The sequence below is a fragment of the Eulemur rufifrons genome, chromosome 19, assembly GCF_041146395.1.
Source record: "Eulemur rufifrons isolate Redbay chromosome 19, OSU_ERuf_1, whole genome shotgun sequence".
Classification (NCBI taxonomy): domain Eukaryota; kingdom Metazoa; phylum Chordata; class Mammalia; order Primates; family Lemuridae; genus Eulemur; species Eulemur rufifrons.
The window spans coordinates 36,455,124-36,479,938 of NC_091001.1; the positions used below are offsets into that span (position 1 = coordinate 36,455,124).

Genomic DNA, 24,815 nt, shown 5'->3' on the forward strand with positions numbered 1-24,815 from the left:
ATAGTGCCAGGAAGTTAGGTTATGCCCAAAAGAAAATACAATGATGGGATAAGTCATAGGGAAATAGGAGCCACTGAAAGAGCTTTCAATGGCAAAAGCTAGAAAAATTTGAGCCAAAAAAAAAAAAAAGAAATTAGATTTTAATTCAAAGTATAAAGTATCCATGAATCATACTACATCAGATAAACAAATTAATGGAATTAATGGAATACACAAATCACCTGTGCAGAATTCCTTTATGTATGTGGCCCACAGGTACAGCATAACTCCCTACTCCTTAAATGACTTCCTTCCAAAGAGCACAATATGAAAAGTGGGAAGAGTAACTACAGTGAAGAAACCTGACAAAAACTTCAGCCAGATGACCCAGGTTAACCTCAAAAGTGATAAATAGGCTAGGCATAGTGGCTCACTTGCCTGTAATCCTAGCACTCTGGGAGGCCAAGGTGGGAGGATTGCTTGTGCTCAGGAATTTGAGACCAGCCTAAGCAAGAGTGAGACTCTGTCTCTACTAAAAATAGAAAAATTAGCTGAGTATCCTGGCGAGCGCCTGTAGTCTCAGCTACTCAGGAGGCTGAGACAAGAGGATTGCTTGAGCTCAGGAGTTTGAGGCTGCAGTGAGCTACCATGCCCCTCTATCCAGGGTGACAAAGCAAAACTCTGTCTCAAAAAAAAAAAAAAAAGTGGTATGTTGTATAGTGTGTGTCCTCAAAATAATGTGATGAAAATGGCAATCTACTTATGTGGGTTTCCCCCAAAAACCCCATAGCCCCAATCTAATCATGAGAAAAACATTAGAAAAATCCCAATTGAGGGACATTCTCCAAAATACCTGACCAATACTCCTCAAAACTGTCAAGGTCATCAAAAACAAGGAAAGTCTGAGAAAATGTCACAACCAAAAGGAATCTAAAGAGAAATGATAATGAAATGTTAATAATGTGGTACCCTGGGTAGGATCCTGGTTCAGAAGAAGGATATTAGGTAAAAACTAAGGAAATCTGAATAAAGTATGGACTATAGTATTTTGACAATGTGCCATACTAATGTATGGAAATAGGGAAACTGGGTGTGAGGTATATGAAAACTCTGTACTATCACAGCAATTTTTCCATAAATACAAAACTATTCTAAAAACTTTATTTTTAAAAAGTCTATTTAAAAAAATTATATAGCAAGGCAGAATAGACATAACAGAAGGCTTAAATACATATGGTGTTTTTTTATTTATGAAAAACATTTGTCTTTCACCATAACTAGTATTCTACAGTCTCCTAAGGATCTGTTTGTCAAAGAAATAATACTTTAATTCAAATTATTTACCTAAAGACTAAAAAACAAAACTTGCATACTTTTACTATACGAAAAAAAGATGTTTAGGGCTATGATATACTTATAGAACTAGTCTTATTTTTGGCTAAACTGAATGCTTGGTTAAGTCTGAAAAGAGTTAACAGCTTCCTATTGCTATTAGAATCAAATCCAAAGTCCTTACCACGGAGTCTTACATAATCTGGCTCCTGCCTACCTTCTTTGACTTCATTTTAAACTACCCTCATCCCTATTTGCATTTACTTGAGCCATACCAGTCTTTCTGTTCTAAAAACCTATTAAGCCTTAGGGCTTTCAGATTTTGCCCTTGTCTGTCACATGTTCTGTACTCCTGGGTAGCAAACTACCCCCAACACTTACAATCCCCATTTTATTCACTCACGATCCTGAGAGTCAGCAACGTGGACTGATCTCACCTGGGACATTCACGCAGGTCTGGTCACCTGGCACTTAGACTAGGGATGGGTGACTAGCAGTCACATGTGTGATAGCGCTGGCCATTGGCTGAGCCACGTATTTCCAGGGGGCAAGCCCGGGCCCTTTCACATGGCTGCAGCAGAGGTCCAAGGGAACAGAAGCATTCACTGGATCAAAAGCAAGTTACAAGGCCAGTCCATACACAAGTGGTGGGAAACAGACTCCACTCCTGATGGGAGGAGCAAAACAGAAAATGCAGCCATCTAAAATCGACCACGTGTAGGATGCTCTTCCTGAAAGCTTTCCATAGCTGTCCTATAGTCATTCTCCCTTTAAAATGTAATCTTTTCAGAGGCCTTTCCTAACGACTGTAAAGTACCTCTTTACCTTCCTCATCTTTCACCAATTTATCACCCTGTTTTATTTTCTATCATTACGATTACCCATTATTATTCATTCTTCACTTGTCTGTCTCCTCTATGGGAGCAGAAACTTAATCTTCCTTGTTCACTCCCAAGAGCTAGAATAGTAGGCACTGAACAAATATATAGGCAATTCACATCTTTATTTTTTATTTCACAATAAGGAAGATAACCAAGTTATTAAACAATTGAAAGAATAAAGCACTTCAGTTAGTAAAATGTACTTTAGTAAAAACAATCTAAATGGAAGTAAGATATTTTCTCTCTTCTGTCCAGACAAAAAAAATGAAGGATCTACTTTTTAAGTTCAAAGCAGAAAGCTACCCGAGCCTTTTGTGAACTAGTTAATTTAGGGCTTCAGTCTCCAAATATAATAACATTAAGATACTAGTTTAGAAATTAACTTTTTTTTTTTTTTTTTTTTTTTCAGATCACCCCAACACAAACAACCTCAACTGAATCTCTGGTTTATCTCATTTTGTTAAGAGCTCATCACATGGGAAGGTTCAGGGACTTCTGCCTCTATCCCTCAAAAGCATAGTGGCAGTCAGCATGTCAGCCTCTGTAGCCCCAAACACTCAAAACACCAGACCACTCTAGCCATTCTACCATCACAGCAGGGGCCCCAAAATGTGGCTGGACTATTTGTATCATGCCTAATCTCAATCAATCCAGGTAGACAAGGTTGTACTATATAAAGAACACTACTTTCTAATATAGTTTACTCAAATAAAAACAGATCAAGTTATTACAGAATATTTTTACATTTTATTTTTTTATGAATGACAGACCTACTCAAGATAATTTTATTCAGTTTATTTAAATAAGGATAAGGCTACTTAAAAGACTTTTTACATACAAAAATTTACATTACAAGGTTAAACTTTTCTGTACTGAATTACAAAACCTGCACAAGCATTTAATAAAAGAGCACACTTATAAACATTTTGACCATGTTGTATAGCCTCTAAAAATTACTGAAGTTCAACAGTAGTAAATAAAGGAAGCTCTTACATATATATATGATTTAATCTACTGGCAGTTTTACTTAATGTAAGTTTTTAAAAAGTCACATTGCTATTGAATGAGTCTCTAGATCAGTTTTAGAATCTTCTCTCAAAACTTAAGTCAACCAAAATATTATTTCAAATGATAATCCCAATTCTTAAGTATTTTAATACTAGCAAATATATTATGGCCTCACAGTAGTAGTTGAACCAACTTTCCAAAGTGCCTGGTAGCTGTCTACATTAATAAGGCTATTTTGGAAAACTGTACAGTCTTTACAGCCATTGAGAAGTAATTTAGTGCCCTGATGCTGCAGGGTCTTGAAACTTTCCAGAATTCACAAAGCAGTCTATGATCCCTTATATGTAAGAGGACTGGGGGTCAGACTATTTTCACCTCTCAGTGAATGAGTAGGGCCAAGCAAAATGACTTGCAAACCTAAGCCTGAAGCTTAGGATCTACAGAAATGAGGAAGGAAAATGGAAGTATAGGGAAAGGGGAAAAAGGAAAATGGGGAACAATGAGGGAGAGGAAGAAAAGAACAAGGACCAGGTGGTAGGAAGAACACGGTAGGAAGTGGTAAAGTGCCTGTAACTGTACCTTTACAAAGCCATCCACTGACTCTAATGCTCTTCATTTGCCTACCCCCAAAATAAGAAAAGCTGACTTTACTGGAATATAGAATCAAGAGCAATAGTATTAACCCATGTTAGTGAGTAAAGGGTACTCTAAAGAGTATTCTAAAGTTGTTCGCCATTCAAATCAAGTTTTCTAACCTTTCCACCAAACTAAAACAACACTTCAAAACATAAGACTCCCAGTGCCGCTGCTCCAGATCCCCATCATTCAGCACGCTTTATTATGCGGAGAAAGACATGTCAAGATAAGCAGTATCCATATACCTTCAGAAGGCACAGCGCTCTAAGGTGGGGAAATTATGTAATACACAGTACATGGTTTAGCGCTCCTCTGTATTTCAAACTCAAAATAGCTCAATAATATGCTGCTATATGAGCATTGATTCTGAATGTTCATAATATAAACTTCAATTTGAAGCAACAATGTTACACAGTTCAGCTGTTATTACCAACCTACTCTGTAAGTTAAATATACAAATTAAAAATTAATTTCACTGAGTAACTAAAAATAAGTTCCCACTGACTTAAAATTGTCAAATGGCTAACTCTCTCTCAAGTAAGAGAGAAATGCAGATGGAAGCAGAGGGGACAACTGAATATAAAATATAATTTGTCATTCTACCCTAAAATCTGAACTTTTAAAATCTCCCTTTACATACATTTACGTATAGGATCAAAGTTGCCCACCAACAATATTACATATATCAGCCCTGCAGATAACTAAACTATATATTTAACAATTTACTATAACAATTTATTCAATGCTTAGCATGTATCAATTTTGTCTTATGCATACACATTTAGAGTCTGAAATAAAGGCAAAGTGGTTGAAAAACTATGGGGTTAAAGTCTTAGTACAGTACTTACCTGCAAGGCTGAATTAATTTTTTGGAAGGCTATTCAATAGCTGAACTAAAATGTTTGTTTTAACAAATCAAAAGAGGTATAAGACTCCTCTAAAACATACTGAAAAAGGCAAATCCTCATTTGAAGATCAATCATACAAGGAAAAAAGTATAAAGTATCCTTTGCTCTTGGTTAGAAATACATAGCAAAAAAACAGAAACTAGAACTTATGTATATAAGGTAAACTCTACTTTCCCAATGACTTCCATTATACAACTGGAGTGATAATACCACTTGAACAAAAATAAACAAAAAACCTTACTAAATAATCCTGTGTGGGACAGCCCTGTGGGCAGCTGTCCATGTTACACCTGTAGGAAGCCTCACTTAAGCCAGGAGTCCATTTTCCTATGCGTGCACTCGACTACCGACTCCAGTAGCTCTTTAACTGCCAATTCCAGATGACACTGATTTTCCCCCCACTGCTATACTTCCTAGACTTTCATAAGTTCTAGAAGTCTACTACCCCCCGCCCCATTCTTTAAACTTGCTGCCATCAAGTACCACCTCTAACATGATTACTCAGCCTGAAGATTTTTAAATCAACTTCATTCTAAAAAGATTAAGCTCCTAGGAGGGAGTAACAGCCAAACTCACAGTGACATCACAGACTGCTCATGAAATGAGTATGTTGGACTGCTGCATGACAAGAATATTCTAAAGGATGGACCAGGTACAGGACTGACCAGTCAACTCATAGTATATATCAATTCTGTTATGATTTCAAGAGAAGGAGCAACAGCAAGCACTGATTTCCCATTTGCTTTTTATGGGAAGAGCAATGTTAGCAATTAATGAATAGCAATTTTATCTGTATATCCTGAATAGTTTTCCAGCAGTACTACAAAGATGCTTTTCTTGGTGAACCTTTGAGGATGAATGTGGCAATATTTACTAAAATATTGTGACAAACTGTTATATGCTTCTACTGGTAAAAGAAATTAATTAAAATATCAAACTACTAAAATATTGGAGTTTTTTAAAAAAAAATCTCAAATTTCCCCAAAGACTCTGAAAGAGGCTGAGAGTAATTCCTAAAATTCATTAGATGCTTTATACCAGACTTGCAGCTAATGATTTGACTAGGGTCAATAGAAATGACATATACTAGGCTATTAGATTAAAAAGAAATTCTTTCCTAATCAGAGTATGACAGGCAAGAATTTTAAAAAAGAAAGGAAGGGAGGAAAGGAGGGAAGGAAAAGAATGCCTTTATTTTTCTGAACCTATTTTTAAACCTCTTAAGAAAATTCCACAATAATCAGGATCTCTGTAAATACTGTCAACATATATGAACTTGTTTGAAAAACTACAGTTACAGTTATATTTACATTTTTGGAAACTTTCGTTCATGGCCATGTGACATGTTGTATCTTTCTCTTTGCTTCTGGGGGTTTCAGGTTATTCTGAAAGACATAAACAGAAATCAATTTATACTTGCAGAAATGTCAGAGAATAACTAAAATGAGTATTTTAAACAACCAAGGTTTACTATTGCTATACTAATGAAAGATCACTGCTGCCATCTGGTGGGAATATATTTTAGGAGAGTAGATGGGGAAAAAAGCTTCCCCTGGCTCCAATTTTTCTAGCTCTGTGGTTCTCAAATGTTTGCACATTAGAATAATCCAGAGCACATGAAAACATGCCCAGGCCTGGGCCTTATCCCAAAACCAATTAAACCAGAATTCAAAGGAGGTAGGGGGACGAGGCTCTGACTCCTTTTTGTTTTGGAAGCTCTTCAGGTGATCTTAACAAGCACAGGTGAAAACCACTGACTGCTCCAGATCTGCGTCCTCCCTGCCTAGCCCATGTCCTCCCTAAACTTCACAATCCAAAGTCAGTGGGAAATGTTAACAATAGGAGAAAAGATTTTACATATTTATAAACACACACATATACACATATATCTCACACCTCTGAAAGAATATATTTCTTTGGATAGAGAAATGCTGTTTAAGAGCCTGAAAAAAAAAAAAAATCCTCAAGGCTCATTCCTTATTGCAAATTTGAGATGTGGCTTATTCTTCCAACTCTTATCTCACACCCTCCTCCTCTTTCCCACAAAGGTGGCTGAAAAAAGTATGAAAGCAGTATGGTGTGCGCCCTGGGATCAAACCAGCCTGAATTCAAATTGCAGTCTGGTCACTCACTAACTCTGGAATCCTGGACAAGTTTATTGAAATTTGATAAGCTTCTGTTTCCTCACATGTGAAATGGGAAAAACAAGAATGCCTACTTCATAGGGTTGCTGAAAGGATTCAATGAAAAGTAAGAACTCATGGCTGGTCAAGCAGCTTTATTTTTCCAGGATCTACTATTTTAGAAATGTTTGAACTCCTCTGAGTTTTGATCCCTTGACTCACAATTAGAAGATGATAATAAAGTCAAAGTATACTACAGGAATAATGACTATAAAACTGCTAGGTATTTAAAAGTAAAATCACTTTTCTGAGGAGCCTAAGGGAAGGATCAAACACATATATTACATATAGATTACATATATTAATATAAATATAAAGCCATCTCACAAACGGTAAATTGTGTTACTGTACCAAAGTTGCCAACATATGAACTCCAAGTATCCAAATGGTTCAATATAGTAGAGCACAACATAGTAGATTCCCCCAAAACTTTCTCTATTCCTCCAAAGCGAGGTACATTTCAGGGATTGGGGAGGCAAGTGGTAAATCTTAAAAACATTCTGGTGTGGTTGTAAGTAAGGTAAGCACAGGACAGACTTAAGGTCAAGCCCCAAATGCTACTTAATAAATGTGTGAGCCTGGACAAATTATCCAACATTCTGAGCCTCTCTAATAAAGGAAAACTCTTTTAATTCCAAGACAGTTAAAGGAACTAAATTAGAAAAATCTAGGAAAAGTATGTAACAGACTGTCTCTCTTTACACATTTTAAGCAGAAAAAAATTGAGTCCATTTTTTTTTTTTTCAGACAGGGTCTAACTCTGTTGCCTGAGCTAGATTGAAGTGGCATCATGATAGCCCACCAAAACCTCAAACTCCTAGGCTCAAGTGATCCTCCTGCCTCAGCCTCCGAGTAGCTGGGACTATAGGTGAGTGCCACCACACCTGACTAATTTTTTTATTTTTTCTAGTAGAGATGGGGTCTTGCTATGTTGCTCAGGCTGATCTCAAACTCCTGGCCTCAAGTGATCCTCCCACCTTGACCTCTCAAAGTGCAAGGATTACAGGTGTGAGTGCATTTTTAAAAACATTAATCATCATGGATTTTCAAATTCCAGGGTTCAAGCATATAAGTAAGGAGATGTAAAAATCAGACAGACCATTAAAGGGTTCAAGAACAGCATACAGCACAGCCGACACCCACTTTGGGGTAAGAGGTAGATGGCTCAGGTTTCATTCACACCACTACTAGCATGGAAAGCACCCCCACACTTACCATGGCCTCTGCTTCTTCTTTAGGAGCAACTCGCTTTAACTTCACTGGAGTAGTTCCAACAGGGGACAAAGGTGGTGACTTCACAGAGCCCAAAAGACTTTTCCTATGCGTTAAGTCATGGTTCTGTTTAGTGTCATTATTATTATGTTCCGTTTTATTGTTCATAGGCAAATTGGAAGACAAAATTAGGGGTGAAACACTTGGAGAGGAATTTGATAATTTTCGAAAGGCATTACTGGTAAAGCTTGCCTGAGGGGGAGGCTTGAGTCGATCATTATCTCCATTCTCTGTCTTTTTCACTTTTATGCTTGTACTTGTTGAACTTCCATCAAATACAATGAGGGGTCTTTTCCTTAACCCATCAACAGTGCTACTCCTGAAATCAAAGAGAGGCACTCTTGAAAAAGACCATCTGGAATGGAAAACCAGTTCACTGGAATTCAACGTTAAAAGAAACAATAACCAAAAAGATTTATTGATACGAATACTTTAAGGACTACTGGAAATGAAATTTTCATGTTCACTCTAAATGAAAGAATTTCCTAGTGCTTTATTTCAAAGTTTAAAATATTTATGTAAAAAAATTTTAAAGTTAGCTTTAATATACATACAAGATATAGTTATTTTTAAAACATCAATTAACCATTTAGTCCTACAATTTAAAACAGGATTTCCTAGTTAAAAAAAAAAATCATAAGGTTATCTTACCCACGTAATCAGATATTATCTAGAAAGGATAATAAACCGTAAAACTATACAAAGACCACCACTTTAGCAGTCTACAAATAATGAGGCACAATATTCTATTCCATTCACTAAAGGTCTCTAAAGCCATGGCATTTTATAAACTTTTTGTTAACTATTTGTATCATTTTAATTGTAAAATTTGGTAAGCGTCTTCATATTCAGCTTCTGAAAAATCTAATTTCCACTCTTAATGGTAAAGGTAAATAATCAAAGCATTCATTTATTTATCATTGTACCTCAAGCTATACCACAAATCTGTCTATGAAAAAAACCTATCAAATATGTTAAAAGAACTTGAAGTAGCCAGTTACTAGGAAGAACACTTTGGCCTTGCCACTCACAGTGTAATCTAAGGACCAGCAGTAAGAGCAGCAGCAGCATCTTGGGAACTTGTAAGAAATGCAGAATCTGGGGCCTCAATCTGAACTCCTGAATCAGAATCTGCATTTTAACCAGATCCCTAGGCAACTAGCCAAACTCACCAATTCTTGGGTGGTGAGTCTTCAGTCTTCAGTGGTGACTGAACATCATTTGGTGGAAGATGAAAAATAAGCTTACTGTATACCCACTGTCATTGCAGAAGGGAAGAAAGACTAAGAGCAAGGCTCAACAGATTGTCTGAGGTCAATCTGGGATGCAAGAGGCACATTAAAATTTGAGAAGCATCTCCCTATGGATCTGGTCCTAGCTGTGTGACCTTGGGCACATTACAGCACTTCTCTGTATCTCGGTCCCTCCAAAGATAAATAAGTGGTTCAACACTATGAGATGATCTCTTGGATCCTTCCAGTTTTAATGCTCTGATTCAAGAATTAAATCATAAATTTTTAAAACAGAGTCAAAGATCCTTTCCAAGCTGATATTGAAGGACTAATAAGGATGGTCATATGAAGTTTGCTTCAGAAGAAAAGTATAACCAGCACTGAAAGATTTGCTTACTAGAACAATGTGCCTGAATGTGTTGATCAGGAAGAAAATAATGCCTGAATAAGAGCCAAAGAAAAGTAAATTAAAAGGTATATGTAGCATAATCCATAGATTTAGGAAAGTTAACACGAACAAAGTCTGTACCAATATGTAACCATCAAGTTTAAAATGATGCTTAATCTGAACTGAAATGTGTTCTTGATCAAATGAGTTCTTCAAGACTATATGTGTATTTATTTTTGAAAAGACAATGAGCACACATGTATTCCTCAACTATTCTTCATGCTTGGGGAATAATCTCTATCATGAGTTTTTCTTTATAACTACAGATTAAAACTAATCAACTAAGGGCTACACATTTCCTTTTAACCCTGCTCTCTTACTGTCTTTTCCCAGTGTCTCTAGTGCACTGCCTACAATAGTGCCTTACCAACAGAAGGCCCCAAAAAGAAATTAAGTAATTGATCAATAGCACCCACTGTGATATAAAAGACACAGAAGAGGTAACTAGCTCACTCAGGGATCTTAGGATACTTTGTCCACATTAACTAACAACACTGAGCAATCCAATATAATTTTATTTAAAACAGAAAATTCATTTGCTTTTGGTTTTATAAAAAATAATTTAAAAATTTTAAATAGTATGTGTGAAGCTATTAGGTTGGTGCAAAAGTAATTGCAGTTTTAGCATAGTTGGCATTTGCCCTTTAATATTGGAATATGTTCTTAAACAAATGTGGTTATGTTTCATTTTAATGCACATTTCTTGCTTTGTTTTTTTTGCTACTGACCTATTACTTGCTGCTTATTTTATATTTATTTTAGACCATGGAAATTATGTTAGACAAAAAACAAATTCAACTGATTTTCTTATTTGAGTTCAAAATGGATCGTAAAGCAGCAGAGACAACTGGCAACATCAATAACGCATTTGGCCCTGGAACTGCTAACAGTGCAGTGGTGGTTCAAGTTTTGCAAAGGAAACAAGAGCCTTGATGATGACGAGCACAGTGGCAGGCCATGGGAAGTTGACAAAAACCAATTGAGAGCAATTATTGAAGCTGATCCTCTCACAACTACATGAAACATTGACCATTCTACAGTCATTTGACATTTGAAGCAAATTGGAAAGGTGAAAAAGCTCATTAAGTGGGTACCTCATGAGCTGACCAAAAAATCAAAAAAATCATCGTTTTAAAGTATCATCTTTTCTTCTTATATGCAACAACGAACAATTTCTGGATTGGATTGTGATGTGCAATGAAAAGTGGATATTATACAACAACTGGCAATGACCAGCTCAGTGGTTGGACCAAGAAGCAGCTTCAAAGCACTTCTCAAAGCCAAACTTGCACCACAAAAAGGTTTGGTCACCATTTGGTGGTCTGCTGCCAGTATGATCCACTATAGCTGTCTGAATCCTGGCGAAATCATTACATCTGAGCAGTATGCTCAGCAAATCAATGGAGAAGCACTGAAAACTGCAATGCCTGCAACCTGCATTGGTCAACAGAAAGGGCCCAATTCTTCTCCATGACAACTCCCCACCACACGTTGCACATCCAATGCTTCAAAGGCTGAACGAATTGGGCTACATAGTTTTGCCTCATCCGCCACATTCACCTGACCTCTTGCCAACCAACTACCACTTCTTCAAGCATCTTGACAACTTTTGGCAGGGAAAACACTGCCACAATGAGCAGGATGCAAAAAATGCTTTCCAAGAGTTCATCAAATCACGAAGCATGGATTTTTATGCTACAGGAATAAACAAACTTATTTCTCGTTGACAAAAATGTGTTTGATTATAATATTTCTTATTTTCATTAATAAAGATGTGTTTGAGCCTAGTTATAATAATTTAAAGTTCATGGGCAAAACCACAATTACTTTCACACCAACCCAATAGATGACAGGCTCTTCTTTTGTGTATCATTCAAAGACCTTAGAGTCTTATTTCACCCATCTTTTTTTTTTTTCAACATTCAGCAAATTCTAGTGGCCCTACCTCCAAAATACATCCAGATTCCCACTACCAAATTTATCATCTTAGTCAAATAATTCCTTACCTGTACTACATCACAGCCTCTAACTGGTTTCCCTGCTTCTACCCTTGCACATATCCGCCCCCCGCCCCATACACGTACCTTAAATCACTTCTTAGGACAGCAGTTAAAGTGATGTTGTTAAAATGTACATCTGACGGTGTTACCACTCTGCTCAAAACCCTCCAGTGGCTTCTCATCTCAAAGTAAAGCCAAAGTTCTCGCAGTGACTTGCAAAGCTTTTCATAATCTGACTACCTCCCCACTCAACACCAACAGATCTCTTTCCTCCTAGTCTCTCCACTCCAGCCCTGATGGCCACTTTGCTGTTCCTGGTATATGATGGGCACACTTCTGATCCAGGTTCTTGTATTCTGCCTGGAATGCTAGCTTGCTCTCTACTTGCTACAAGTCTCTCTACTGAAATTTCATTTTCTCACTAAGGTGGTTCCTGGCCACTTGACGGAAAATTATAATCCCTCTCCCTGTTTCACCTTCCTCCTTAGCATTTTTACTACATAATATACCATATGCTTAACTTTTTTATGTTTCTCCTAATGAATGTATGAGCTGAAAATTTTGTCAGTTTTTTTATTCACTCCTATAAGCACAGTGCCTGGTGCTAAAGAGATAATTATTGAGTAAATGAATAGTTTTTACTTACGTTTACTTGAGGAAAAAACAAAAACAGAACTATTTAGTCATATAAGATAAAATGAAAACTAGAACCACTAAAAAGTACCTTTTAGTCTCATTTTTTATCTCATGTTGTTCTCTTTTCTTTTCCATCATTTTCCCCCACCTATTCTTTGGCAAATCCCTCTGAGGCAATGGTATCGCATGCTGGACATAAAGGTCAGTAAGATTGTCTTTGTTTATTCTTACGTCATTTTCAACAGCTATGTTCTTCTGTGGAAAAAGAAACAAAAGTAATTTCAAAACAACATTTTTCATTTTAATAACCACCTTACCCAACATGGTAAAACACTACTTCTTAAATAACAAACTATAAAACCATTTTCACAATCACACACGTGCTTAAAAGTCCTGTAAGGTACTGCAAGAAGTGGTATTATACATAGGTTAGGCTCTGTAAATATTCATCTTAAAGCCTCATCTTAGAGACAATGATCACATTTCCTCAATATGACAAGGACTGCTGCCCACAACTGCTCAGCCCACACACCATTTCCAGAAACATCATGATAATCTATAAAGGGGACTGAAAATGGGGGACTGACTGGGGGAAACAGACTAAAGAAAGCTAACAACGATAATAATTACCACATTCTGCCAATAAGCTAGCTTGAGTGCTAGTATTGTGATTAGATCAGTCAGATAGAGGTCTCAGTCTCATCCTGTATGTTATTTCCTGTGTTCGTCTTATGTAATGTTTCTTGAGGTTAGTTACCAAGATTTCATACAGCACCACAGATGAAACTGTAATCTCCTTACTGATGACAATAGTAGCACATCATTAGAACAGCCCACCTCACCCCCCATGTTTTCACTGATCCTTTCAAGTGGCTTCCAGTTGCTGTCCAACTATCTCTATCTAGATCACCTCATTCTCCTCAACATCATGGAAAACATATAGCATAAGCACAGGAGTAGCCATGGAAACAGAGTTTGATTTGGGAAGGAGAATGAAAGTAAGATCATTGGCTCTTCAATTTCAATTCAGAAAGGCTTGAAAACATTTGTGTGTAGTACAACTGACAAGACAAACCTATGTCCTTTGATAAACTTATCCCAACTCGTTTTTTTTTTTCAGATGGAGTCTCACTATGTTGCCCAGGCTGGTCTCAAACTTGTGGGCTCAAGTGATCCTCCTGCCTCAGACTCTTCAGTAGCTGGGACTATTGGTTCACACCACTGCACCTGGCTTTTTCAAATTTAAAAGCATATCTTACTTTTCTCTCTCATACAGTGGGCTAACTAATTGATTCTTATCCAGTACTCATTCAGAGGTAGGGGAAACCCTAGGGATTCTCTTGAACAATATTTCAAGAGGATTCACAGGCTCTTATTTTGGAAAGCAATGCCCTAGGGCAGTGGCTCTCAAAGTGTGGTCCCTGGACCAGAAGAAAAAACTGGTTAAAAATGTAAATTTTCAGGCCACATTCCAGAACTATTGAATGAGAAACTCTGGGGAAAGAGGTCAGCAATCTGTTTCAAGAAACTCTGCAGTGATTCTGATACACTTAAAAGTTTGAAAACCACAGGTAAAAGGTAACTGACATCATAAAAATAATCTATTTAGCAGGAAGGCTTGAAGAAATTAGTGAAAGATAGGGTACTAACAGGAAAGCCAAACGGAAAACAACAAAATATGCCACATAACATCCCAAGAAAACGTTCAGTAATTCTCTATCACTTTAAACAAAACATCACTTTTTTCTTTTCTTTTCTTTTCTGTTCTTTTCTCAATTTTCGCCTATTACCAGAGGCCACACAAGCTGAAAAAGAGCAAGAGCAACAAACAGAGCCAGAAGTCCTGAATCCTGGCTGTACCATTTACAGATGGTGTGACTTTAAACGAGTCACTTCATCTTTCTGGGACTCAGTTTCACCATCTTTAAACGAGGTGAGGTGTAGAATGGACGATTTCTCAGATGCTTTTCTGCTCTGACAGTCCATGATTTCTACCTTCTGTATCTATTCTTCTTCATTTCCTCAGGCCCTTGCTTACACACAGGCCATTGGGGGTCGCCTTAGGACTCCTCTTTCTGAGCTATCAAAAACCCAGAAAGGTTAAGTTCTACTTCCCAGGAATTCCGGATATTTGAAGGACGTCTCTTTTTCGGTCAGTGGATGAGGGGCGGGAGTTAGGGGATACCTAGCTGGTCTGTGTGTTCGGAGAGTAGTACAACAGTGCGGAGGAATGATGACGACGGGAGTGTCCGTCGTCACCGAGAGCTATTTGGGGTGAGCCCAGATGCGAGCGGCTCACCCGAGGAGGCCCACCCGTCCGCCCTCCCTCCACTTTGGCGCACCCAACCTGCTCTAGAGTGAGGAGAAGGAACTCCTGAGACAGCAGCTCCGGATGCAGCAGCAGTTCCGAGTCCGTGCAGCTGCGACCGCCCACATCCCCCGCCATCGTCGTCGCCAGGAGACCCGGTCCGGCTACCCACAAGGCTCCGGGAAGGAAGCGTTCCGGAAGTGACGTACTAGAAATGTAGTCTGAAGTGTGTCGTCACTCTGAATGCGCCGCGCGCAGCGCCCCTTGCCCCACTTTTCCCAGCGGGGTGGGGTTCCGGGGCCTGCGCCTGCGGACAAGTTCTCCAGGGGATGGGAGAAAAGATAGGGATGTCAGACGAAGAAACGAATAGCGTGTCTAGTTTTGTAGGAAGAGAAAGAAGAGCGAAGTTCGCGGATCCGGCTACGATCCGTCGCGCCTCCTGTGACGTCCAGTGGCGGAGGCCAAAGGGATATCTGGGGCAGCCTTGAGGGAAAGAATCCGGCGCGCGGGGCCCGTAGACGTTACTCTAACTAAATACGGCACTTGCGGTGTCTGAAATTCTCTTGGTTTTTTTCTTTTTTAACGATGCTTTAAAAAAACATCTTTTGTCTCCTAATCGGCCTTTTATATAATGTAAGTCCAGTGAGCCCAGAGACTTTATTTAATTAATTCCCAGTAACCCCGATGCCTGGACATGTAGGTATTCAAGTATTTGTTCCCTGAAACAATACTCTGAATTAACCTGCTCACATGTGAAGACTAATAACCAGCTGGGAAACGCCAGCAGTATCAGCTAAACGTTTGTTAGAGATTTACTGTGTGCCAGGTACTGCATTGTACATAGATTATTTCATTCCTTAGAACGGCTTTGAGGTGTAAATTACTAAAATGCCTGTTTTTCAGGTGAGGAAACTAAGGTGTAGAAAAGATCATTTTCTCCGTATCACAGAGTGAGGAAGGAGCAAAACTAAAATTCAAGTACATTTTCTCTGTACTTGTTAATAACTACAATGCAGTAGCCGTTTTTAATTAAATTGTTGTAGGTGTCGATTATGGTGTACTGCCTTTTCTTTCATCATTCATGGGGGAGAGATACATCCCCAAATAGTTTGTATATTTAAAACTTGCATACATGTTCTGAATATTCTTATTGTTTGCATCCTGTATAGTGTATCATTTTATTGGAAATTATGGCACTGTGTACAAAAATACAACTCTGAGGATGCCAAAAGATAAACCCTGAAAGAGTACTAGAAAATAAGCGAAATACTGACTCAAAAAGACAAGTTAGGCCAGGCGCGGTGGCTCATGCCTGTAATCCTAGCACTCCGGGAGGCCGAGGTGGGAAGATTGCTCAAGGTCAGGAGTTTGAGAGGCGCCTGAGCAAGAGTGAGACCCCCGTCTCTACTAAAAAAAACCCAGAAAAAATTAGCTGAGCAACTAAAAATAGAAACAAACAAAAAATTAGCCAGGTGTGGTGGCCAGTGTCTGTAGTCTCAGCTCCTCAGGAGGCTGAGGCAGGAGGATTGCTTGAGCCAGGAGTTTGAGGTTGCTATGAGCTAGGCTGACGCCACGACACTCTAGCCCGGGCAACAAAGTGAGACTCTGTCTCCACCCCCCCCCCCAAAAAAAAGGCTAGATAAAGCTGAGAGGTTTCTGTGTTTTTTTTCATAATCATATATATATTACTTGATGTCTAGAAACTAAATGTCAGTGCTGGGAGGAAACTTAAAAGTTAGTCTGGTTCTTTCATTTTAGTGACAAGGAAGCTGATCTGAAAGAGATTAAATGACTCACCCCAAAATGAACAGTCTTAAAACTGACCTGAGTCAAGTATTTGAATGTCCTCAGTTGGAGTTAAGTATATTAGCTTCATGGTATTAATATCATGATACTCCATATCCAAAATATGATTTGATTTTCATAACAATAGTGAGATTAGTGTGATTGGTATTATTATCCCCATTTCCTTCACAGGGAGGCACATTGTTTTAGTGTCAAAGCAGCTACCTTGAAAGGATCCTGGGCTTGAAACCATACCTCAGTTCAAATTTTATTCTGCTGTACCAAGCCCTTGGGTGAGTTAGTCTTTCAGCCTCAGTACCCCTTCAGGCATGCTGTGCTAACACCTTCTGTAAAGAATGATCAGTGGAGCAGAGATTACATAACACAATTGGTGCAGAGTAAGTGCTTAAGAGCCAGTAGCTAGTTTTTAGAAAGTTTTCCATCTTAGGAGATGGTCTAGAGAAGGAGAAAAAGAGCAGGCTTTGGAATGGCCCAGAGATAGATTATAACCCTTAGCTCCTGTACTTGTCTAGGACATATACTCACTCTCCCCCAGCTGTAGTTTCGTCACCTCTGAGATGGAAATTAAAATGCTAGTGTTGTGAGGATTGGAGCTAAGATATGTGAAATGCCTCTCCTGTTGGCTCTACCTGGAGATTTGTGGTAGTCTATTGACTGTCATCAAAGGAGAGAGGTGACAAGATGGTGGTATAAGAGGAAAAAAACCTTTAGTTTCATAGGCTGAAAATGTGGTTACAGGTTCTTGCTGTGTTCCTTCTCCCTGTGGTTTTCTGAACCAATAACCTGAAGCCTCAAGCTCTTCATCTGCAAAAATGTTTTGTATCAGGTAAGATCTTTTTTTCCCTCCTAGTACTTACCAGTTTAAGAATACTTCCTTGCTTAAAACGAAATGTATTTTATTTATATTATTTTAGGCACCTCTGATGCATATATCTCAGGATAGAAGAAGTGTCCTCTGAGACAACAACAAATCAAGATTAAGAGGGGAAGAACTAGAATGAGATTCATACACTGTCCCTCCCCCATCCAAGAGAAGGAGAGGCTGTTTGGTAATGCCTGCTCACTCCTTCCTGGGCAGAACCTTTGCAGAATGGAGCCTGGGAGAATTTGCAGTCTGCTAAGGGCATTTTAGTCAGTTTCTGACGTAGGCTGGTAGGGAGGCCCTTGAATTTGCATTTCTAACAAGTTCTGTAGTGATGCTTCAAATATGTCTAAGCGGAAGGGTTACCTCACAGAGATTTCTGCCACACTGCATGCAAAGGAAGCCACAGATATCCCCAGCCCTGAAGCCTGAAACCAAAACACTGAAAATGAAACACCAGAGTGGACAAGGAACATCTCAGAATTTCTGTGGGAACCAGTGACTCAAGGACCTGACATCTCCTTCTTCTCCATCTTGGCACTTCAGAAATCGTCCCAGCCTGGATATATCCCTGGGGAAAGGGAGAGATCCTCCCCTTGATAAGATTATTGTCACTGCAGCTAAATGGGGCCTTTATGTAGAAATCAGTTTCACTTACAGAAAAAAATTTTATTTATTACACATTTGAGTTTGTAGACTGAATCTCATTCTTACCACAGTATTAACTGTGAGCATTATATAGTGGCCATAAGGCACTAAACATTTTAAGCTTAGTATTGTGAGGATTCTCACTTAAAGACTGTGAGGTTTTATTCATTAACATTTTTATTTGGTGGCTATAGTTGACAAGGACAAAGCTAAGAGGAACCAACAAACATTGCCCTGCCTGACATTGTAATCTTACTAGGTGGTAGGTTCCTCTAGAGCAGGGTGAATACATTTCCTTTGACTCCCTCCCCTAGTCACTAGTATACAAAGTGCTTGTGTTTAGTAGGTGCTCAATAAATGTTTGTGGAATGAATACATTATGAATAAAATATATACTCAGGATTTTGGATGCTGATTCTTGTGTAATATTTAAGATATTTATGTTACAAATACTGTATCAGTTATCAACAATATACCTGAGCATAAATACAATTAAGGGGCTTCAAAATGAAGTTAACAGTTTAAGCAGTACTTCACATTTAAACCTATATTTTTAGCTATTTAGAACAGGGTTAATTGATGACTTTTTTAATGTCATTTCTCATTCCTTTTACAACCAGATCATAACGAAAACGCATTTAAACTGCTGGCTTTCTTATAAATCCATTGTCTTAGTCATTTCTGGCTGCTATAACAAAATACCATAGACTAGGTAGCTTATCAACAAGAGAAATTTCTTTTTTACGGGCCTGGAGGATGGGGAATTCAAGGTCAAGGTACTGATAGATTCAGTCTCTGGTGAGGGCTCATTCATCATAGAATGCACCTTGTAGCTTCCTCCTCACAAGGTGGAAGAGGCAAACGGGCTCTTGGGCTTCTTTTATAAGGGCACTAATCCCATTCATAAGGGCTCCGTCCTGATGACCTAATCACTTACTAAAGTCCCCACTTCCAAATACCATCACCTTGGGGATTAAGTTTCAACATATGAATTTTGGGGGGACACAAACATTCATATGATAGCACTCATAGGTTACTTCTTTCATCTTTAGGTTCTCAGCCCCCAGAACAGTGCCTGCTACCCAGCACAAGAACATTAAGTGTATGCTACATGAATACAAATGAATGAATCTTTCCCAATCCTCAGACACTTCCTAATTGAGCTCCCCGGTCACCAAACCTCTATAACACATTACTTTTTTGCCTTGTTATCTGGTTGGGTTGGGTTTCTCTTCCACATCCCACTAATTCAGTGGTTCTCAAAAATTGAGTGAGCATTAGAATCCCCTGGAAGGGTTGTAAAAACAGTTTGCTGGGCCCCATCCCCAGAGTTTCTGATTTAGAAGGTTTGGGGTGGGGGCACAGGGATTTGCATTTCTAACAGGTTTGGAGGTGATACTGATACTGCTGGTTGGCAACCATACCTTATAAGCCACTGTACTACATTAAGCTGCCTGAGGGCAGAGACTGTCTTCCTCATTTCAGTATCCCTTTCCAGACTCTGGCATAGTATCTGGCACATAAGTGCTGCTCAAGAAATAGTTGATTTGAATAATATAGTTCAAAAAGTTTATTTTACTGAAACTAGATTACAAGTATATGAATGTGTGTGTTTATATGATTAAATGAGCTAATACATGTAAAAGCTCTTAAAACATGGCACATAGTAAGCTATGTTTGCTTTAAAAATGTCATAAATGTAACTGCTTAACATCATCTTCTAAAATAACTCCAAGCATCCTAGATGTGTGTTTTTAAAAGAGATTATACATTAGGATAACAGAAACTTAGTGTTAAAAACCTCTTTTAAAGATAATCATATTCAACAATGTTGACCATCAGAAATTTTTAAAAATTGGCTTAGTGCTTTCTACATGCAGCAAGATATGGGAGAAAGTATGGTGGCCATGCTCCTTGCCCTCCTGAGGTTATACCCAGTGAGGAAGTGAGAAGCACAGGTTATGTGGAAGTGTGGAGACATTAAGTTTTGGTAGTAGACAGCAACTATTAAAGCATTCTGTTGTATCTATGCAACTCTTAATCTTCATTAATCTTCTATTTGAACACATCCTTTTCACATTCTATAAAATACTCTTAACATGTTTGGTATGGGTCCAAGGGATATTTAATAAATATTAATCAAGGAAGTTGATAGTTCATTTGAAAACCATGACCTTGATATTTCTTCTTAAACAGAATCAGTAGAAACAATACAAGGAATTTAGAGTTAGTCTATGCACAAATTTGCCCGTGTTTATAGTACAGGCATTTACCTATAGACGCCTGTCATTTGTGACATAGACTTCTCAGCAAGTTCCAGAAAGAGTAGATGTTTCTAGATGGAATAACATGCACATGTGGAGCTTGCTATTCTAAGAATGCTATGGCAAATCTTTTCATAAAGTAAATAATTATTTCTGAATTATCTCTATTTTGTTAGTATACATTTTCACTCCTAGATCATCTAAAGTGGGACACAAAGGTTGTTCCATAAACTATTCAATCAATACAACCTAATTTTATATTTAAAAAAAATCACTGTGTTTTTGAATTCTGAGTTCTTGTAATTGCTCTGTTTATTACTAGGATGGGATTTGGGACAAGTCATTAACCTCTCTCTCATTGCCTCAGTCAACTCTGTAAAATGGGGAAATTATGTTACCGTACTTCTTCAAGGTATGTTGCGGCGTATGAGATCATCGCTGTAAAGCAATTGTGCTGTAAAGCACAAATGTGGATTCTAAGCCCAGCTGGGTCAGTGATTAATTGATGATAAGTCACACGTTTCCCGTGGGCCTGGGTAAAATGAAGAGACTGGGCTGGATTTGCTCTGGTGCCTTCTCCCTCCCTGGCTCTACTGGCACTGTTTGCCCTTTAAGATCAATTGCTGGTCAAACCTCTACATTGCTGGAAAAAACGGGTTCCGCACCTGGAAGCTGAGCCAGCTGAAGCACTGTCTGGGGATGGGGCATATTTGTTTTTTGAGACAGGGTCTCACTCTGTCACCCCAGCTAGAGTGCAATGTCGTCAACATCGCTCACTGCAACCTTAAACTCCTGGGCTCAAGCGATCCTCCTGCCTCAGCTTCCCGAGTAGCTAGGGCTACAGGTGCATGCCAGCACGCTCAGCTAATTTTTACTTTTTTTTTTTTTTTTTTTTTGTAGAGGCGGGGTCTCGCTATGTTGCTCTGGCTGGTCTGGAACTCCTGGGCTCAACCGATCCTCCCTCCGCGGCAGATTAATTCCTGATAGTTCTTTTTTTTTTTATTTTTTTATTTTTAACCTTTCTTTGCCCATGTTTTTTTATCCCGTCATAACAGAAGATCACAGAGTAGAATCTGTATCTGCCTTCAGACCTGGGATGACATCTTTGTTTTACAATTCCGAGCTTGGTGGGAAGAAAGCTGAGGCCAAAGGTCACTTAGTCGGGTTCTAAAGTCAGTGAAAATCACTGGGAACACTTGGCTTCTTATATGCTAATAATTGAGCACTGCCAACTCTGGAGGGGGCTTTCCAATTCTTTCATCATGAAATTGGATTTTGACTATATATGGAAGAGCGGTTGGTTCCTGGATTCACGGTAACCTTTGGTTCTTCATTGTGTGCTGACCCAAAGTAATAGCTATCGACGGACTTTCCTAAAAGGAATGGGTAAAATAGTCCCAGGACTCAGCCCTTAAATAAGTGCACGACGCAGATGCACTCCTGCCCTCAGGCAACTCCTCTGTGCCTGGGCCCGGGACCAGCCCCAGGCCTGGGGGATGGGCGGCTCCGTCCCCGAGGCGCGGTCCAGCTCCGCCGGGGGCACCGCCAGCCACTCGGCGCCACGAGCCCTCGCTGTCAGGTGGCAGCGGAGCCAGGCGATTCCCAGGATTCATTCATTCATTCATTCTGCAGGTATTGCCCGAGTGCCTGCCGCGCCGGTGGGGGAGGAGAAGGTACCTTAATCCCAACAGCACTCGGAGCTGGCGCCGACTGAGTGCGCGCCGGCGGCGGGGCGGCGTTCTCGGTGCTGTACCCGAATGAACGCCTTGCACCCCCGGGCCGTCCCGCGAGGCAGGCACTGTTGGGGTCCACGTGCGCAGAGGGCGGCCCTGAGGCCCAGAGCGGGGCCCACCTCGGCCTGGGCCCGGCGCGAGGCCGGCAGGGCCCGCAGGCCGGCGGGCTGCACGGGCACGGCCGTGCTCCCGCCCTCGCCGGCGCCGGGCGGCCGCCCCACGTGACGGGAAGCGGCGGCGGCGGGGCCGGGCCAGCCCTGGAGCGGCGGGCCGGAGCGGGGCGTCGGGGCCCCAGGCCGCGGGGCGGCGCGGGGCGGCGGGCGCGGGCGCTGGTGAGTGCGGCGGGCGGCGGCCTGGCGGGGCGCGGGCCGCGGACAGGGGGACTGGAGGGCGGGGGACAGGCGGCGGGGCGGGGCGGGGTGGAGGGGCCAGCCGGTGCGTGTGCACTCGGGCAGGTGTAGGGCGCAGGAATGCAGAGGTGGGGGGGGGGCAAGTGTCTGTACAGGTGTGCAGGCGTGCGACTTGAAGGCAGGTACACATTGTGGGGGCCAGCGTGCTTGCTGGGGTGAGCAAGTAAGTGTTCACGTTGTGTGAGATGGGGCGTTGTGCACGAGTGTGGACTCAGCAAGTGTGTATGTTGTGGTGTGTGAAGAGTGTGTGTGTTCAGGGCAGGGGAAGATCCGGAGACCTCGTCCTCGATTTGGGTTTTATGAAGAGAGGTGCCAGGAAGGACTGCACTCCCGTGCCCCTTGCGCCTCCACCCCTTGTATGGAATGGTTTGGGCGCTGTAATTGAGGGCTTCCCAAGCTCTTTGCATGTGAGAGCTCAAGTTCAGGTCACACTCAGGCCTGAATTGTTGCCTTGAACTGGGAGAGTAGACAGGGATTTGTCAGAGAGGAGGCAAGAGGCCTGTGCTGGGGTTCCTGACCCCTGTTTTTAGCACCAGGTCAGGGGCTGGAAGCTGCCACCTCCTAGGGATTTTTCCTTTCCATTGCTTTCTGAAGGTGCAGGTGGAAGTTGGTCCACTTGCTTCCCTGTGTTACGTTGGGATGACTTTAAAGACCGAAGCTGTCCAGTTGTCTGCACCTACCCGTTGCTTACACCTAAGGGCTGTTGGGTGACCCTCAGCAAGCATCCCCCAGGCTGCTCTGGGCCCTACCTGGGTGCTGGAAGTGGGGGATTAGGAATCACACGGTGTGTCTTAATGAACTGCAGTGGGGTGTAATCACTGATGAAGTGCTTTTGGGCAGGTGCCTTGTCTATTGGGAAGGAAGGCAGCTGTGGCCATGGTTGTAGTGGCAGGTTAAGGCACTGAGAAGGTGTGCAAGGAGGATTATACTGTGGTGTGAGCTGGCTTGCCTGGAATCAAAACCAACAAGTGTGCAGGTGCTATGGTGCCCACCACTCCCTTGTGGTGGACATGCTTCTCTCTATTAGTCAGCTGGAACCTGGCAGACAATTGAGGGCTCGAAGATCCATGGTCAGATAGGAAGGAACATTTGGCCAGCTGCTTCCTTTTCTTTTCCCTTTCATTTCTGCCAGCCAAGCAGCCTCAGCAGTCATTGCAGCTGCCTCTGGTGTATAGTGAAAGGCACTCTGGTGTATCAGAAAGACCACTGACTGGCATCTGCTGGCACCTGTCTCCAGCTAGCCTTTCCCAGGCCCTCTATGAAATGGGAGCAGTGCTCCATGGTGGTGATGAATGTGGGGCTGTGGGTTCAAATCCTGCCTTTGACACTTCTGTAACCCTTGAGCAATTGGCTGGGCATTCTGAATCTGGATTTCCTCAATCAAAATAGGGATAATATTAGAAAAGGTACATGAATTCTAATAAGAAAACTTGCCTGGAATGCTTCTGGCACAGGGCCTGGCACTGGGTAGGTGCTCAATAAATTATTGCTAATATAATAAATATCAGTGAGGGTGTACGGCCGTATCTCCCTTAGCTCTGAAAACCCAGGGTTTTATGCTCTGAGTAATTTTTGATCCAGTGAGTGCTTTGCTCTGGAGTTATACTTGCTGTGGATTCTGAATTCTAATTTGCTGTACACATCAAGGTATGCGTTCAACAGTTAAACTGGGTGAGAGCTGTGGCAATACTCCAGCCTTCATTCACTCTGCCCTTTCTCTTCTGCTTGCAATAGTGAGTGGCAATCTTCTGTCCTAGAGTTGAGGGCAGAGCTTGTTCACCACTGCAGGTTCTGGGATGAATTCAGCCTCACCCTAAATCTTCCCACAGACAGGATTTGTTTTTATTTTTTAATTTTAATTTTTTACTTATTTATTTTTTTGAGACAGAGTCTTGCTCTGTCACCTGGGCTAGAGTGCCGTGGCATTAGCCTAGCTCACAGCAATCTCAAAGTCCTGGGCTCAAGCAATCCTCCCGCCTCCTACCTCTCTAGTAGGTAGGACTACAGGTGTGCACCACCACACTGGGAGAATTTTTCTAATTTTAGTAGAGACAGGGTCTCACTCTTGCTCAGGCTGGTCTCGAACTCCTGGGCTCAAGGGATTCCCCCTGCCTCCACCTCCCAGAGTATTAAGATTACAGGCTTGAGCCACAGCGCCTGGCCCACAGACAGGGATTTGTAAGAGGCCTATTCTTCGTTTAGGCAGCTCCAGTGAGGAGTTTAAAAGCATAGAGCTCACTGTTTAAAAAATGCTGTATTTTGTACGCCT

General features: G+C 40.8%; 2 protein-coding genes across 4 annotated transcripts in view; one reads left to right on the plus strand and one right to left on the minus strand.

Annotated features, from left to right (window-relative positions):
- Positions 1 to 5,943: 5,943 nt before the first annotated feature.
- On the minus strand, positions 5,944 to 14,977 carry C19H2orf49 (chromosome 19 C2orf49 homolog). 2 transcript variants are annotated; one of them, XM_069494789.1, is made up of 5 exons: positions 14,863 to 14,977; positions 12,604 to 12,770; positions 8,392 to 8,518; positions 8,143 to 8,265; positions 5,944 to 6,129 (listed from the first exon to the last, which is right to left on the minus strand). In XM_069494789.1, exons 1-5 carry the CDS (start codon positions 14,959 to 14,961, stop codon positions 6,073 to 6,075), a joined length of 573 nt encoding a protein of 190 aa, XP_069350890.1. In that variant the 5' UTR covers positions 14,962 to 14,977; the 3' UTR covers positions 5,944 to 6,072. The 2 variants fall into 2 exon arrangements, with proteins under 2 accessions (XP_069350890.1, XP_069350889.1); XM_069494788.1 differs by having other exon boundaries at positions 8,143 to 8,518; positions 14,863 to 14,961.
- Positions 14,978 to 17,375: 2,398 nt separating this feature from the next.
- TGFBRAP1 (transforming growth factor beta receptor associated protein 1) overlaps positions 17,376 to 24,815 on the plus strand; it is a 55,176-nt gene continuing 47,736 nt past the window's right edge. Inside the window, exon 1 of one of the 2 annotated variants that reach the window (XM_069494345.1) lies at positions 17,376 to 17,455. The gene's annotated coding sequence lies outside the window, so the exon portion shown is untranslated. Of the gene's footprint in view, positions 17,456 to 22,399; positions 22,469 to 24,815 lie in introns of those variants that run through there. The other variant, XM_069494346.1, reaches the window with a different exon arrangement.